Raw genomic sequence first — 14704 nt, forward strand, 5'->3', positions numbered from 1 at the left:
GTCTCCTGCGGCCTCGTCCCCGGCAGGGAGCACAGAGCCAGCTTACCCTCGCGGCTGACCTGGAGGGCTTCCCCTGCGCTGGGCCGGCGGGAATCACTGTGGCCCCACGGCCTCGGTGGAGGGCTCTGGGCCTGGTTTGGGGGTGCTTCTCTCAGCCCTTAAAATCTTTGTCTTCCAGCAAGTGTTTGCATCTCCTAGTAAACACCCCATGGACAGCAAAGGGGAAGAGTCCAAGATGAGTTATCCCAACATCTTCTTCATGATTGACAGCTTCGAGGAGGTGAGCTGCTGGTGACCGGCTCTCCCTCAGCGCCCCTTTCTGGAAGGGCAGCCGTGGATGGGAGGGGGAGGAGTCTAGATGAAGACCAGCGTGTGGCGTCTCATCTCCTCAGTGTTTTGCTTGGGGCAAGCCTCATTTTCCATACCTGGACAATGAGTGTAGTGAGCGGCTGCCTTACATCCCTGTCAAGATGGATGACCCACAAGTCCTGAGTGAGAAGACGCCTCGTAACCTCCTGCAGTAAATCCTACCTGGGCAGGAGGAGACCTGCCATTGCGGCTGCTGTCAATGGCGCCCCAGGCCTGTGCTGACGTGGAATCCCGGGGCCTGGGATAAGAACGGGGCTTCAGTTCACTGGACTCAGGCCTTGAAGACGCGGAGAAGCTGGCTGACGGCACTCCCCGTGCGGTCTTTCTGAGGCCCTGGAGGTGGTCCTTGAGCTTGCTTCTAGGCCTTCAGGGCACTGGGGAGGGTCCACAAAGAAGGGGCAGGTATTTCAGGGTCTCTGCTGGATCTAATGGTGCCTTGAAGCACTGTTCAGTTAGTTATCTCTCTTGTATTTTGCTTTGGGGGACAAGGTTTCATGTAGCCCAGACTGGCCCTCAAGTTTGAGATCCTGCTTGTATAAGAGGCAGCACATACCACCACACCCAGCTCAAATGCTTTTTTTTTTTTTTTCTCATTTATTTTCTTATTTATACTAGAGTTGGAACCCAAGGACTTGCTAGGTTGGGGCTTGCCACTGGGCTATGCCTTCAGCCCCTAAGTGGAGTTTGAATTTGTAACATGTCCATCTCTGCATATAGTGCATCTTATTTTGTTTTGTTTTTTGCCAGTCCTGGGCCTTGAACTCAGGGCCTGAGCACTGTCCCTGGCTTCTTTTTTGCTCGAGGCTAGCACTCTACCACCTGAGCCACAGCACCACTTCTGACTTTTCCTGTATATGTGGTGGTGAGGAATCGAACCCAGGGCTTCCTGTGTACGAGGCGAGCGCTCTATCCCAGCCCGTATAGGTAGCATTTCTTGCTTGTAGAGCATGTGATTTGTTTCCGCATTTGGGCAGCAGGCAGCGTGGCTGTGCAGGTGTCTCTACGCATCCTGACTTGTCATCTTGGGGATGAATGCCAGGAGTGCTGTTGCCAGGCGTCAGGCAGTTCTGTGTGGTTTGTTGAGGAATCTCAATATAGGCTTCCATAATGGTGGCGCTGGTTTACATTCCCACCCACAGTGCAATAGGGCTTCCTTTCCCCACCTCCCAGCAATACTGATGGTTTGTATTCTTGATAGTAGTCATTCTGAGGTAAGATGAAATCTCAGCGTTATTTTGATTTTCATTTCCCTTATGGCTAGGGATGTTAAGCATTTCTTTGTGTCTTTATTGGCCATTTTTACTGCTACTTCTGAGCCGTAGCTGCTGCTTTGCCATTTATTAATTGGGTTATTGATTCTTGGGGGGCTTAGCTTCTTAAGCTCCTTGTATGGTTTGCTTATTAGTCCCTTGTCAGCTGTATGGCTGGGAAAGCTCTTTTCCCGTCCGCAGGCTGTCTTTTCAGCCTTTTCCCTCCATGTGCTCCCCCGGGCTCAATCTTCCCAAGTGGTCTTCCCCCGCCGCCGGTCCGGCGACGCCACACTGTGGCTGCTGACACTGCGTGTCCCTGTCTTGTGTGTGTCCCGTCTCAGGTATTCAGTGACATGACCGTGGGGGAAGGAGAGATGGTCTGCGTGGAACTGGTGGCCAGTGACAAAACCAACACCTTCCAGGGGGTCATCTTTCAGGGCTCCATCCGCTACGAAGCCCTCAAGAAGGTGTATGACAACCGCGTGAGTGCGCGCGTCCCCTCCCCCTTCCCACACCCCCCCAACCCCACGGCTCCCACGCCGCAGCGCCTTGGTCTGCTGCCGCAGGGCTGTCACACGTCCCGGTGCCCTTTGATCCCGTGTTGGCCCCACTCCAGGCTGTCCACTCGAGACGCAAGTGGGCACACCTCCTTGCTCTGTAGTCCTCTGGGAGCAACAGCCGGCGGCCCAGAGGCTTCCTGCCCACCGCGAGTCCCTTGCCGTCTGGTGCCTGCCAGTGGCAGCACTCCCAGTTCACTGGGGTTCGTAGGGGCCCCTGGGGTCTCGGGGTGCTTGCCCTGGCTGCTCACGTCCCCAGGGAAAGGCCCTGTGGGTCCCACCGCCCCCGCTGCCACTCAGCCCGCGTCCTGCCCGCCACAGGTGAGCGTGGCCGCGCGCATGGCCCAGAAGATGTCGTTTGGCTTCTACAAGTACAACAACATGGAGTTTGTGCGCATGAAGGGGCCCCAGGGCAAGGGCCACGCGGAGATGGCCGTCAGCCGCGTCTCCACCGGTGACACGTCCCCGTGCGGGACGGAGGACTCCAGCCCGGCCTCGCCCATGCACGAGCGGGTAAGGGCGCGGCGAGGGAGGGGGTGCCGTCCCCCTCGTTGCTCAGCCTCCGGGGAGGCAGGACTCCTCCCCCCGTGACGGGGAGGCTGGGGTGCCGAGGAGGAGGAGCTCGCGGCGCCCTGTGTGGCTGCCGGGGCCTCCCGGCTCGTTCTCCCCGCTGGCCCATCGCGTCGCAGGGTGTTTAGCAGCAGCCCCATGGGTCGGGGCCACCACCCTGCCCCAGACCTGAGCAGCCAGGCACTGACTGCCTGGTCCTGAGGCCCAGCCCGTTCCTTCCACCCCCATGTGGAGAGCTGAGCGCTGCCACCTCAAACCCAGACGCGTCCACGGGGCTGGGGTGCAGGGCCCAGGGCCCAGGCAGGGGAAGGGTCTCTGCCCGCTGGCTATTTTGTCTCCTTAGAAAGGGCTGCTCAGAGCTGCAGGGCCCGGAAATTAGCTGCAGTACCTTCCAGTCCTTGTGCATGCGAGGCAGGGCCGCCGGGCCAGGCGGCTTCAGGGGACCTTGACCTTCCTGAGCCTCTGTTCCCTCGCCGTGAACCAGGGGAAAGCACGCCTGCTTCCCGGGGCGCCTCTCGCGTCACGCGTGGCGTGCCCGGCTGACGGGGGGAGGGGGCGGGGAGGGCCCGGGCACGCGTCGGGCGCCCCTGCCCCGCGTGTGCAGAAAGATCCCAACCCCGAGTGTCTCCAGGAGGTCCGCTAGTGTCATGGCTGCTCTTTTCTCTCTGCCTAGCTTTCTGTTTCCTATGCCATCTGTAAGGACTGTTACATGAGCCCAACGAGACGAGCCTTGCTGTTGCTGGGGAGATGGGGGCCCCTCCCGGCCGGGGCCTCCTGTCTGTGGCCTCCTCTGCTCGCGGTGTGCCGTCCTCGTCCTCGTGCTGAGTGGCACAGGCGTGTCACTGGGCCAGCCCCGGCCGCCATTTCCTCCCCGCCCAGTGGCTGTGGCTGTGGCTGGCCCCAGGCCAGGGAGGAAGTGCGGGGTGACTCGCTCCCTGTCCCCAAGCACCCCGGTGTCCGGTGCAGGACACGGCACACTGTGTATTCTGGTGTCTGGTGTTTGTTTTCTATCTTCTAAACCCTTCCCTGGCTTGCGGGAGGACCGCCCGGAGCCCAGCAGCCGCCGAGGTTTTGGTGGAGGTCGGAGGCCAGTGGGGCTCCCGAAGTCTCAGTCCCAGCTCATCTCGCTGCTCTGATTCTTGTTTGCGTGGGGAGGAGGGAGGAGATGGGCCAAGTTCCCTCTTCCTGGAACGCCCTTCCCCCCCTTCTTCACCTGGCGAACTCCTACTCGTCCTTCAAGACCCAGCTCAAGCTGCACCTTCTCCAGGAAGCCCGCCCTCACGGCCCACGCTGTGATTCTCCCCCTGTGCGCTCGTGTCCTGCTTCCCCCTCTCCATCTCCGTGGCCAGCATGCCGTCTGTGGTTGTCCCTTGCTAATCCTCTTGCCTCCAGAAGACTGTGAGCTCCTTGAGGGCAGGGGCCCACGCCAGGTGCTCGTCTGTGCTCACCTGGCCCTGAGTGGATAGAGAGCGAGCTAGTGAACCCAGCCAGGAGTGCGCGAAAGGACCGCGAGCGGCCAGGGGCAGAGGAAAGCCAGGGGCAGAGGAAAGCCCCGAGTGGGAGGCGGAGCCTGCGGGCGGGGCAGAAAGACAGGGGAGGGGCCTGGGGAGCGCCTGCCTGCCTTTGTTCAGGGGTTGTGGGGTGTAGGAGGAACCGGGGACAGCCTGCGTGTGGCCTTGCTCCAGGGCTGCGTTCTGCGTTTTAGGGGTGCTCGGTCTGTTCCCTCCTTGGCCAGGCCTCTGGCCGGGAGCCCCCGGGTTTAGGGTGCGGCGGGACTTGAGTGCTTTGGGCCTCCCCGTGGGGGGCGGCTCTGGCCGCCTTTGTGACTTGGACTCCTTGTTCCAGGTGACCTCCTTCAGTACCCCCCCAACCCCCGAGCGGAACAACCGGCCCGCCTTCTTCTCCCCGTCCCTCAAGAGGAAGGTGCCCCGGAACCGCATCGCTGAGATGAAGAAGTCCCACTCGGCCAACGACAGCGAGGAGTTCTTTCGGGAGGACGATGGTGGAGGTGATGCCCCCTTCCTCTCCCTCCCTCCCCCTCCCTCCCCCTCCCTCCTCCGCCCCCTCCCCCCTCCCCCCCCCCCCCCCCCCGCATCTACACTGGTGCTTCTCGTTTCTGGTTTGGTCACGCGCTCCGCGCGCGGCGTTTAGACAGCCAGTCCGTGCCTAGGCCGATCTGGGACCTGGGACGGATCTGAACTGGACACCCGGAAGTCCCGCCTCTAAGACTTCCCCACAGGCTCAGCCCCTGTCCCCTGCCCCGGGTCCCCGCCTCCAGGGTTCAGAGGTGTCTGGAATTTTCTGGTGCCTAATCCAGAAAGGCTGCTTTTGATGGCTGCAGCTGGTAGGCAGCAGGGCATTCTGATTCTAGCTTCCTAGCCGTGTGCCATCTCTGCTGTCTTGGGCCAGTTCTTTCTCTAGAACTTTCTGTTGTGAGCATCCCTCAGGCTGCCTGGCCCATCTCTGGCCAGCTTCCACCATTGCCTGTCCTCGCTGGCCTCAGTCTACCCACGGGTCCCCCAGACCCTCAGCCCCCCCGCCCGCCTGTGCCCTCTGCACACCCGCCTTCTCAGCGTCCCGTCAGTGATCAGTGCCGCCAGCGGGCGGGCGAGGCCGAGGCCTCCGGGCCGGGCCGGGCCGCCGCTGGGGGCTGGGGCGGAAGGAGGCTTGGGGCGCAGAGGTCAGCGGCTGTGTGTGCCGAGCCGATGCGAGCGAGCGAGGGCAAGGCCCCCTCGCTGGCCCGGCCCTGAGCACGGCCCCGTGGGGGAGACGGCAGCCGTCCCCCGTCCCCAGGAGTCGTGATGCGGAAGCTGGGCCAGCGGGGGCCCCCTCCCCGCGGCAGCTGGCACGCGGTCTGTGGTGTCACTCCCCGAGTGCCACCCCTGCCTGCAGACAGGGCTGTTTTCAAACCACCCCTGCTCCCGTCCGGGGCAGCCACACGGATTGGCCTTCCTAGGGGGGTCTCCTCCGGACCACGGGCCTGCGCGGCAGCTGTGGCTTGTTCCAGGCCCACGGAGCCCATGCTCTGCACCTGCAGGCCCAACTCAGTACCAGGCGGGCACAGACCCGCCGAGAGACTCTGCGCTCTGGACAGAGAAACGGGGAGCAGAGGTCCTGCGGGAGGGGGGCCTTGGAGGCGGCAGTTGTTCTTGGGTGCATGGGTGTCCGTGGGGGCCATTCTTAGAGAGCTCTGGGCCACAGCCAAAGGAGCATTGGCTGGGAACGAGAGCTTGCGTCTGCTGTCCCCCCAACTTGGCCCTCTTCCCTCCAGCCGACCTGCACAATGCAACCAACCTGCGGTCTCGGTCCCTGTCGGGCACGGGGCGGTCCCTGGTGGGGTCCTGGCTGAAGCTGAACAGAGCCGATGGGAATTTCCTTCTCTATGCACACTTGACCTACGTCACCTTGCCGCTGCACCGGATCCTAACAGGTAATGGGGCGGGCGTGGTGGGGCAGGGCGCCGGGCCAGGGCCTCCAGGCCCTCCGAGGTGGTGAGCGGCCTTGTGGGGTTCCACGTGGGCTTGGCTCTCAGTTTGCCTGGGCACCCCCCCTTCCTGGAGCTCTTGCTGCCCCCTCCCGCACAATGCCAGGCCCCGGCGCTGCGTGGCCCAGGGGCTTGCGGCCCGGCCTCAGCCTTCAGGGCTGGGCTCTGTCCTGCTCGGCCTCAGCCGGGCTTGGCAGATGGTGCCGTCTGCACAGGGTGAGTTGGGAATGTGGGGTTGGCAGGGAGGGGGCACTGCCGCTCTGTGAGGCCTTAGCAGAGGCGCCATGTTGGTGGCAGCCCCCTCCCCAGGAAGCCTTGTCAGCCCGGGTGTGGCGGCCGGGCTCAGTGACGGCCCGGGCCCGGTGGCTTGAGTTTCCTTGTCCCACCTCCTTCCCTCCCTCCCTCCCTCCCTCCCTCCCGCTGCCCTAGACATCCTGGAAGTCCGGCAGAAGCCCATCCTGATGACCTAGCGCGCAGAGCCCGCCCGGCCCCGAGAGTGCTGCCAAGTGCCTACCTGCCACCGCCACCAAGGTCTTCTGTGACGAGCCAGCGCCAGAGCCGCAGCTAGGCAGGGCCTGGGCCCACGCCACGAACACCAGCCCAAACTGAAGTGCCTCGTCCTCCTCCCTGCTGGCTCTGCCCCCCTGCGCCCGCCCCCGGCGCCTGCTGCACCCCAAGAGGGTGGGAGACCCCAGGGGGCCAGCAGGGAGCGCGGGGGCACTCAGCGAGCCAGACTGCGCGCAGCCCCCACGGAAGGCCGCGGGAGGCGGGGAGACGCGGCACGGATGACGTGCGTCCTCCCCCGTCACCACCGTGTCACTGTCCGTTGCCGTGGGGAGACTGGTGGCTCGGCCCTGGGCTGTGAATACCTCACCCCACACCAGGTCCGCAGGAGCCCCGCGCCGAGCGCACGGCCCCGACCCCGCCAGAACGGCCTTCCGCTTCCAGCCAAAGAACACCGCCAACGCACACCTCGCGGCCGGGGCCCCGTGTGCACCGCGAGGGCAGGAGAGGCCTGGGCGGCGGGGGCCGCTGTGGGCCGGGGCGGGTTCCTCCCCGGAAGCCCCTAGGCGGGCCCCGCCCCCTGGGCCAGCCCCTTCCGCCCCGGCGGCCTCCAGCCGGTGCGTGTGGCCCCCGGCCTGGCCTGGCAGTGTGCTCTCAGCACCAACCGGAACCCACTGGAAGCTGGGCCTCGCGCTGCAGGGCTCCCCGTGGGCAGAGGAGGGGCCGGAGCCCGCCCTCCCGTTGCCACGCGGCTGGCTCCAGAAATGGGGACTGCTTCGGGCCTTTCTCTAGATTTTGTATGTTGTTATTAAAAACGAGCTATTGCAATTCATTCTGCCTCAGTTTGCCCACCTGTCAATGGGGCTGATGCCACCTACCTCACTGAAGTGTCCGGGGTTCCCGTGCGCAATGGCCCATGGGGTCCAGCAGAACCCCGCCCTGCTCAGGCTGCGCGTCAGGGTCCCGGGAGCAGTGTCTCCTGGCTGCAGGGCCAGGTCCGGGCCCGGGCCCCGCGCAGAGCACTCTGGGACACCGTGGGTGCTGCAGTGCCATCACCCTCCGTGGGCAGCACCAGATCCGCTTCTGGAACGTTCCCTCCCTGGACTTCCTGGGACTTCAGGAAGAATGTAGTCGTGGTGAGTCTTCCGTGGAAGGACGGGGTGGCCCAAGACTGGCGGCAGTGCCGAGGCCCCGGCTTCTCAGAGCCGGAAGCCGAGGGGCAGCCCTGAGGCCCGGCCCAGGAAGGGCCAGCTCCCTGCAGGACGGCTGCTTGCGGGGCCCGGAGCAGGGATGAGGCGGCGGCGGCGCACGGGAGCAGCCTGTGGGATTTCACTCGTGCCACCGACAGTGTGCAGGCCCCATCTCACCCCGGGACCGCTGAACCAGAGGGGCCACACCGTCACCGGGGCTCAAGCCAGGCCGGATCGCAGGCCTGGCCGCCGTCGAGACCACACAGTGCTGCCCTGCATACACGGCCAGATGCTTAGCTGCATCTACCTTGCTCAGTCTTTAAACCCCTCTCCAGAGAGCACTTCCGGTGCTGAATGTAAAATTCCCCCGAAGCGCTTGATAGCTAGACCACGAGCTGTCACTTTGAAGTTCGTTTTTCAAAGTACCGGCTGACATCACTCAAAAGGTGATCGAGAGGGCTGGGAGTACGGCCTAGTGGTGGAGCGCTTGCCTGGTATACATGAAGCCCTGGGTTCGAGTCCCCAGCACCACATATATAGAAAAGGCCAGAGGTGGCGCTGTGGCTCAAGTGGTAGAGTGCTAGCCTTGAGCAAAAAAGAAGCCAGGGACAGTGCTCAGGCCCTGAGTCCAAGGCCCAGGACTGGCACCAAAAAAAGAGCTCTGGCCATGGTGGTGCGTGCTTGTGGTCTCGCACAGGTGCGAGGGAAGCAGGAAGGGAGGATGGTGAGTTTGAGGCCAGCCTGGGTTATCTAGCGAGAATCTGAAGAAGTGATAGGACAATAAGAGATGGTCATCCCAGGCCTCAAAGATCGGATGCTCCCCGAAGGCCATCTTTGGTTTTTCGGGGGACACACCTGTCTCCAGTACAAAATGGGTGACCAAGGAATGCAGACAGACACGTCCTCAATGGGAGTTAGAACTCGTTCCCCCGCAGGAAACCTAGCTGTCAAGCTGTAGGACACAGAGAAGAAAGTCGTATTTGTTTTGCTTCACCTGGTTTGTTTTCGTAGACGCCTCTGCTGGGCCTCCAGCCCTCGGAGGCTCCGGCAGGCGGGTCCTGTGCAGGCCCCTCCCCCGTCCCGGGCAGCGGTGCAGAGGATGGGAAGCGGCCCAGCCTCCCGGGCCAGCGGGATCCCCGCTGCGTGTGGACGCGGGCCCGACGGGCTTGTGCTCTGGAGTAACCGAGGAGCGGGCGGGAAGGCGGGCGCCTGTGCCCGCAGCCAGCACCGACGGGCCGCGGCTGCTGCTTCAGCCTCCACCTAGAAGCCCTCAGACGAATGGAGTCAAAGCTTTGCTCTCAGACCTCCCGAGCTACTGGCAGTGTCCTGGTGGCTTACAGTAATCCCAGCTACTCACGAGGCTGAGAGCTGAGGATTATGGGATGAAGCCGGGCCAGGCAGGAAAACCTGTGACCCTTCTCACCATTGGCCACCAAAATAGCTACGAGTAGAGCTCTGACTTAAGTAGTAGAGTGCTAGCCTGGAGCAAAAAAACCTCAGGGACTTGAGTTCAAGTGTGAATGGCGCCATACACGCACATGTATGCGTGCACACGTGCATACACGCTCCCAGGACTGGCGCACACGCACACACAGCTACCAGAAGTCTTTAGGGGCGTCTATATTAAAGCCTGGCAGCCTGCGATGGGATTCAGTGGGTATCACTGCTGGAATCTGGTTTCGCCTTCAGCCATGTCGGCATCCTGGCACTAGTTCCAGCGGAGGCTCGGTCTCCAAGAAAGCAAAATCAATTGCTTCTGCCAAACATGGCAACGCGAACACAATAAGGCCTTAAGACCAGAGGAGCTTGAACGAAAGCAGCCTTGGGAGGCTCTGCCCCGTCCCCCCGAGGGAGAGCTGCTTGGAGGCCAGGTGGCCACGCCCTCTGCAGGGAGGGCTTTGCGAGAACCCATGGGGTTCTCCTCGCTCACAGACATGGCCTGACGTGACCCTCGGGAAAGGGAATCAGTCAGCCGGCAGATCGCAGGCCACGTCCCCCAGCGCGGCTCTGCAGCCCGAACCGCGGTCTTCCTTCTCTGTGCCTCTTCCTAATCCAGAAGTTTCCATACAAGTAGTGAGCCCTCGTGCCTTCCAGGCTCGTGGCGCGTGGGAAGGTGCTTACATCTGCAGACAGCGTTGAGGCCTACCCTGGGATTTCTGTCAAATCTACTTTGGTGCACACATCACGATGGCGCCAAATACACGGAGTAGACCAGTGAGTGAGTTGCCAGCAGCATTCCCATGAAAGGACCTGCTGCTGACTCACGCCGTCTTCTGAGTCTAGAAGTCACCGTGAAGTCACAGTGGTGGTTGGCTGTCCTCTTGGCTTTATTATTTTGTTTCTTTGGGACTTTACTTTGCATATTGGATGCTGTTTATTTTTCTGCTTTCCTAATCTATACCCAGTTGTTTTTCTATTACACATATTCCAGATTCATTACAGATTTTAAAGCAAAGCAGTAATTCAATAATAATAATTTTGCCCCATAGGGTCTGGAACTTTTCTTTGGAAACTTTTCCACGAAGTACTGCTTTGACATATAAAATGTGGGTGGCCGATGCACGTGGCCCCGCGCCGTCTGGTGGTGTCAAGGTGGCCCCGGCGCCTGCCTGGCCCTGCCACTCCCTAGGCTGCTGAGCAGGTGCGTGCCCGAGCGTCCTGGCTCCTGGGTCCGCGGCCAGCACGAGGGGACACAGGCCACCCGCGGAGTTCGAGAAAGGAGAAAGGTAACGGCGAGGGACTGACTGCAACCAGGCGGCCCGGCCCTCGCCGCCTGCCGTGCTCTGGGGGAAGCCCGCCTCGGTGGACACCCGCGTGTGCCCTCGTGCTCACCAGGCCCCGTGGTGCTCGGGCCTCGTGTCCTGACCTGCGTAGCCTTTCCGAGCCCCGTCACCCACCTGGAGCCTGTGCTCCTGCGGGGGAATGTGACCAGCCCAGCCCATTATTCACATCCACGTGGCCCGCTGTCACTCTGCGCTGGAAAGCCCATCTGCTGGAAGCCCCCACGGAAAGGGAATGGTGAGGAAAGGCCGTGTGGTCTCCTAACACGTCCTCCGCCTGCCTCCCGCCACCGCCACCCAAGCCGCCACGAGAACCAGCTTTTCCTTCCCCCTGGGTGATGCAAGGGCTTTCACTTTGGAATCTTTAACAATTAGGTTGCCGAGTTTGAACTAATCATGATTTTTAGTGAACTTTGATTGTATTTTGAATAGTTTTGCTCGAAAGACTAGCCAGTCCCGGAAACCAAAGTGGTTCGGCCATTCAGGAGGCCCACGCGTCTCCCAGGCGCAGCGGAGGGCCCGGCGGGCTGCCCGGAGGCGGTGGCAGGCTGGGCTCTCCCCGGGAAGGGAGACAGGGTTAGGTACCAAGGCTGCCGGGCTCCCCCAGAATGTGCCAGAGGGCATTTCATGGGTTGTCTCTGGGTGAGTCCTCTTTGCCCTGTGGTGGCCTGGGCCAACCCAGTGGCCGGGATAATCCCTTGGGCCTCAGGAGGGACCATGGCGGCACGGCTGCGGAGGTGCCGAAAGCCGCTGGAAAGACGAGCTTTGCCGTGCGTCCGCCCCAGCTTCCCCCAGCCGAGGCTCCGGCTCGGTGGCCCCGGGCTGGGCCGCGCGGCCCTGCTCACCACCGCTCAGGAGAAACCATCTTGATGGCTGACCTCATTTTTCTAGCTTTTTTTTTTCTCTTTTGCCAGTCCTGGGGCTTGAACTCAGAGCCTGGAACTGTCCCTAAGATTTTGTGCTCAAGGCTAGCACTTTACCACTTGGAGCCACCATTTCTGACTCTGTGGTGGTGAACTGGAGGTAAGTCTCATGGCCCTTCCTGCCCATGCTGGCTTTGAACTGCGGTCCTCAGGTCCCGGCCTCCCGAGGAGCCAGCGTGGCAGGCCTGAGCCAGGACGCCTGGCCTTTCTAACACATTTTCTTTTAAGTCAGAAATTAACTTGCAAATTAGATCAATGCTGAATAAAGTAGGGAACTTCAAAAAGAATGCGCAGTGCTGGGAGCCAGCGGCTCAGCATGGAATTCCAGCTCCCCAGGGGGCCGAGATCCCGGGGACAGGTATGAAAGTCCACGAGACTTCACCAGCAGAAGGACCAGGAAAAAAAGGACCGGAGGTATGGCTCAAGTGGAAGAGCACCAGCTAAGCAAAGCAGCCAAGGAAGTGGAGGGCCGTGTTCAAAGCCCAGTACACACACAAAGACCCAAAACACTATCATGAATTAGATGAGAACTTATTAAGCCTTAAAAGGTCTTCTGAGTCATCAAAAAAGTAAAATGACATAAACTCAAGACAAATACTCTGAATTGCATAATTCCAAAACATACACTTGTCACTTTGATCCTTAGTCTAAAAATGTTTCTTTTCTTAGCGGTAGAGACAGACTTGAACACCAATCCCACAGTCACCGTGTCTGCGAGGGAAATGTAAGCTCCCTGGCCCAACAGTGCTGCGCACTCGGCACCAATCCAGCCTGTAGCCCCGTCCTGCTGTATAAAGCAATCCTCGGGGAGCCCTCGGCCGGACGCTGGCCCACCGCGCTGAGGAGAAGTGGACCTGTCGTTTGCAGAAGTTCCTGGACACCGGGCTCGTGTCAACGCCCGTGAGTGACAGAGGAAAGCGCCAGACACTCATTTCTTTACTTCCCATTTATTCACATTGAAGGATTGTTACACTTCTCAATAGGACTGTTCAAAACCTAATACAAACGGAATTTTATTGGTGGACAATTGAAGGGGTTTTAGTTTTAGAAAGCAATTTCCTGTTTAAAGTAAAAAGCAAACAATGTATCCGTTTGATTGTGGAGAAGCTTTAGGCTTCCCTTACAATGGCATCCGCATGGAATGGGCAGTCCTTAGTGCCCGCCACAGGGCGCAGAGACCTGCCCAGTTCTCAGGAGCTCCGGCCCATCCACCAGTCTGCTGTTAGGATTCTGGCTTTCAGAAGGAGAGTCAGGTCGGGAGTGGACCACTGAGTCTGCAAAGCTTCTGAAGGCACCAGGCTAGCATTGGACCTGGGAAATACTCGCCTGCTGTGCTCAGAACTAGCCTGTTATCTTTAGCCACAAGGAGAAGGCTCGCAGTGAATATGTCTCTACAGCTCTAAGAGTAAAAGGCAGAATTGTTTCCCTCCACCTACAACAGGTAGTTTATTTATTTTTTGGCATGCAGCATATAAAAATATGATTTAGAATTAAGATTGTAGAGCAGAATCATCGTCCTGAAGACAAGCAGTCCATGGACGGTCCGGCTTGTGCCTCTAGGTAGAACACAATCTCAAGTTCTTTAAAAACCCTGGACACGTTTCCAGTAGGTGATGCTAAGAAGGAAGACAGCAGAACTCTTTTTTTTTTTTTGCTTCCTGGGAATGTGCAAACGGAAAGATGGCCACCTGCTTCTGGAAAGAAAGGCCACAGGGATACTTAGTATTTGTGAAGATGACACATCGCACTTTGGGCCAAATCTGATACAACTCAAGAAACCTTGAGGAATAAAACTTCACTTCACATTGAACATTTAAAAATTTCTACCACTGGATTAAAACTAACACCACTATGAGTCAATTCACGGCTAACAAAGAAGGGGAAAACACAGACGGGCCCTCTGTGTCTTCCTCCAAGTCATGAGATACAATTACAACAAAATCCACACATTCAGATGATAGAGCGGAGAGCAACACGTTCCCAAAGCATCTGAGTAAGGAAATGTCACATTGTGAATTATGGTACACAGATCACATTTTTCCCTGTAATTTTCACCTCAACAGTGATCATCTTAGCAGCAAACATTTGCAGGGAATGTCAGGAAAAAAGGAAACCACACATATCCAGCTATTTGAATATAACCTGGGGAGGGGGAGGGGAAACCCAATCATAACCTTCCCACGTGACTTTCTGTACGTACTGCACATGCAGGTTAGCAAGCGTGATGCACGCATGTGCGGCTGAGCTGTGAGGTTCTCATGTGTGTTCTCTTCCTCTTCATTTCAAAGAAATTATGGGCCAGACCCTGGTGGCTATGCTTGTAATCCTAGCTACTCAGGAGGCTGATATGTGAGGATCATGGTTTGAAGCCAGCATGGGCAGGAAAGTGTGAGACATCTCTAATAACAAAAAAACCCCACCAAAAACAACACCCCCCTTCCCGCTGGAAATGGGAGCTGTGGCTCAAGTGATAGTGTTAGCCTTGAGCAAAAAAGCTAAGGGTCAGCGCCCAGGTCCTGAGTTCAAGCTCCGGTATCGGAACACACACACAAAGTGAGATAAATCTCTCTAATGGGAATAGGACAGGGCCAGTGCTATTTTTATAATATCAACCACTTTCTTACTGTAAATCAACTAAGGAAGTCACAGCACTCTCAGTTCTACAAGGTAAGCGCGGAGCTCATCCCTAGGTGACAGACACCAGGGCTAAGAGCTGGGCCACGTCCTCCTGCCCAAAGCCACGCACGGCCACTCGCACTAGCCTCAGACCTGGCACGAGCGACGCAACCCTCTCCCGATGGCCGTGTCCCATCCCCTTCCATCTCAAGTTCACCAGGTGCCGCCCTGACCCACGCCACACCAACACCGACACTGCGGTTCCAAAAGCCACCGTCCGCCCAGCCGCGCTGCTGGCTCTGCCGCCACGCAGGTGCAGGAGCAGGCGCAGGAGCAGGAGCAGGCGCGGGCGCAGGAGCAGGCGCAGGAGCAGGAGCAGGCGCGGGCGCAGGAGCAGGTGCAGGAGCAGGAGCAGGTGCAGGAGCAGGCGCAGGAGCAGGAGCAGGTGCAGGAGCAGGCGC

The 14704-nt window shown here is 59.6% G+C and overlaps 1 protein-coding gene and 1 long non-coding RNA gene across 4 annotated transcripts in view; one reads left to right on the forward strand and one right to left on the reverse strand.

Annotated features, from left to right (window-relative positions):
* The window catches only part of Kiaa0930 (KIAA0930 ortholog), a 47032-nt gene that overhangs the window by 23552 nt on the left and 8776 nt on the right, over positions 1 to 14704 (forward strand). For 2 of the 3 annotated variants that reach the window (XM_048354000.1, XM_048354016.1), the window contains 6 exons: positions 179 to 280; positions 1961 to 2101; positions 2498 to 2689; positions 4592 to 4754; positions 6018 to 6176; positions 6660 to 7566. In XM_048354000.1, the coding sequence (XP_048209957.1) occupies positions 179 to 280; positions 1961 to 2101; positions 2498 to 2689; positions 4592 to 4754; positions 6018 to 6176; positions 6660 to 6700 (798 nt within the window). In that variant the 3' untranslated portion in view covers positions 6701 to 7566. Of the gene's footprint in view, positions 1 to 178; positions 281 to 1960; positions 2102 to 2497; positions 2690 to 4591; positions 4755 to 6017; positions 6177 to 6659; positions 7567 to 10823; positions 10831 to 14704 lie in introns of those variants that run through there. The other variant, XM_048354009.1, reaches the window with a different exon arrangement.
* On the reverse strand, positions 4574 to 6649 carry LOC125357287. The gene is made up of 2 exons (XR_007212110.1): positions 6617 to 6649; positions 4574 to 4810 (listed from the first exon to the last, which is right to left on the reverse strand). It is a non-coding gene; the product is annotated as an uncharacterized LOC125357287 (long non-coding RNA).

Source organism: Perognathus longimembris, chromosome 1 (assembly GCF_023159225.1).
Source record: "Perognathus longimembris pacificus isolate PPM17 chromosome 1, ASM2315922v1, whole genome shotgun sequence".
NCBI lineage: Eukaryota > Metazoa > Chordata > Mammalia > Rodentia > Heteromyidae > Perognathus > Perognathus longimembris.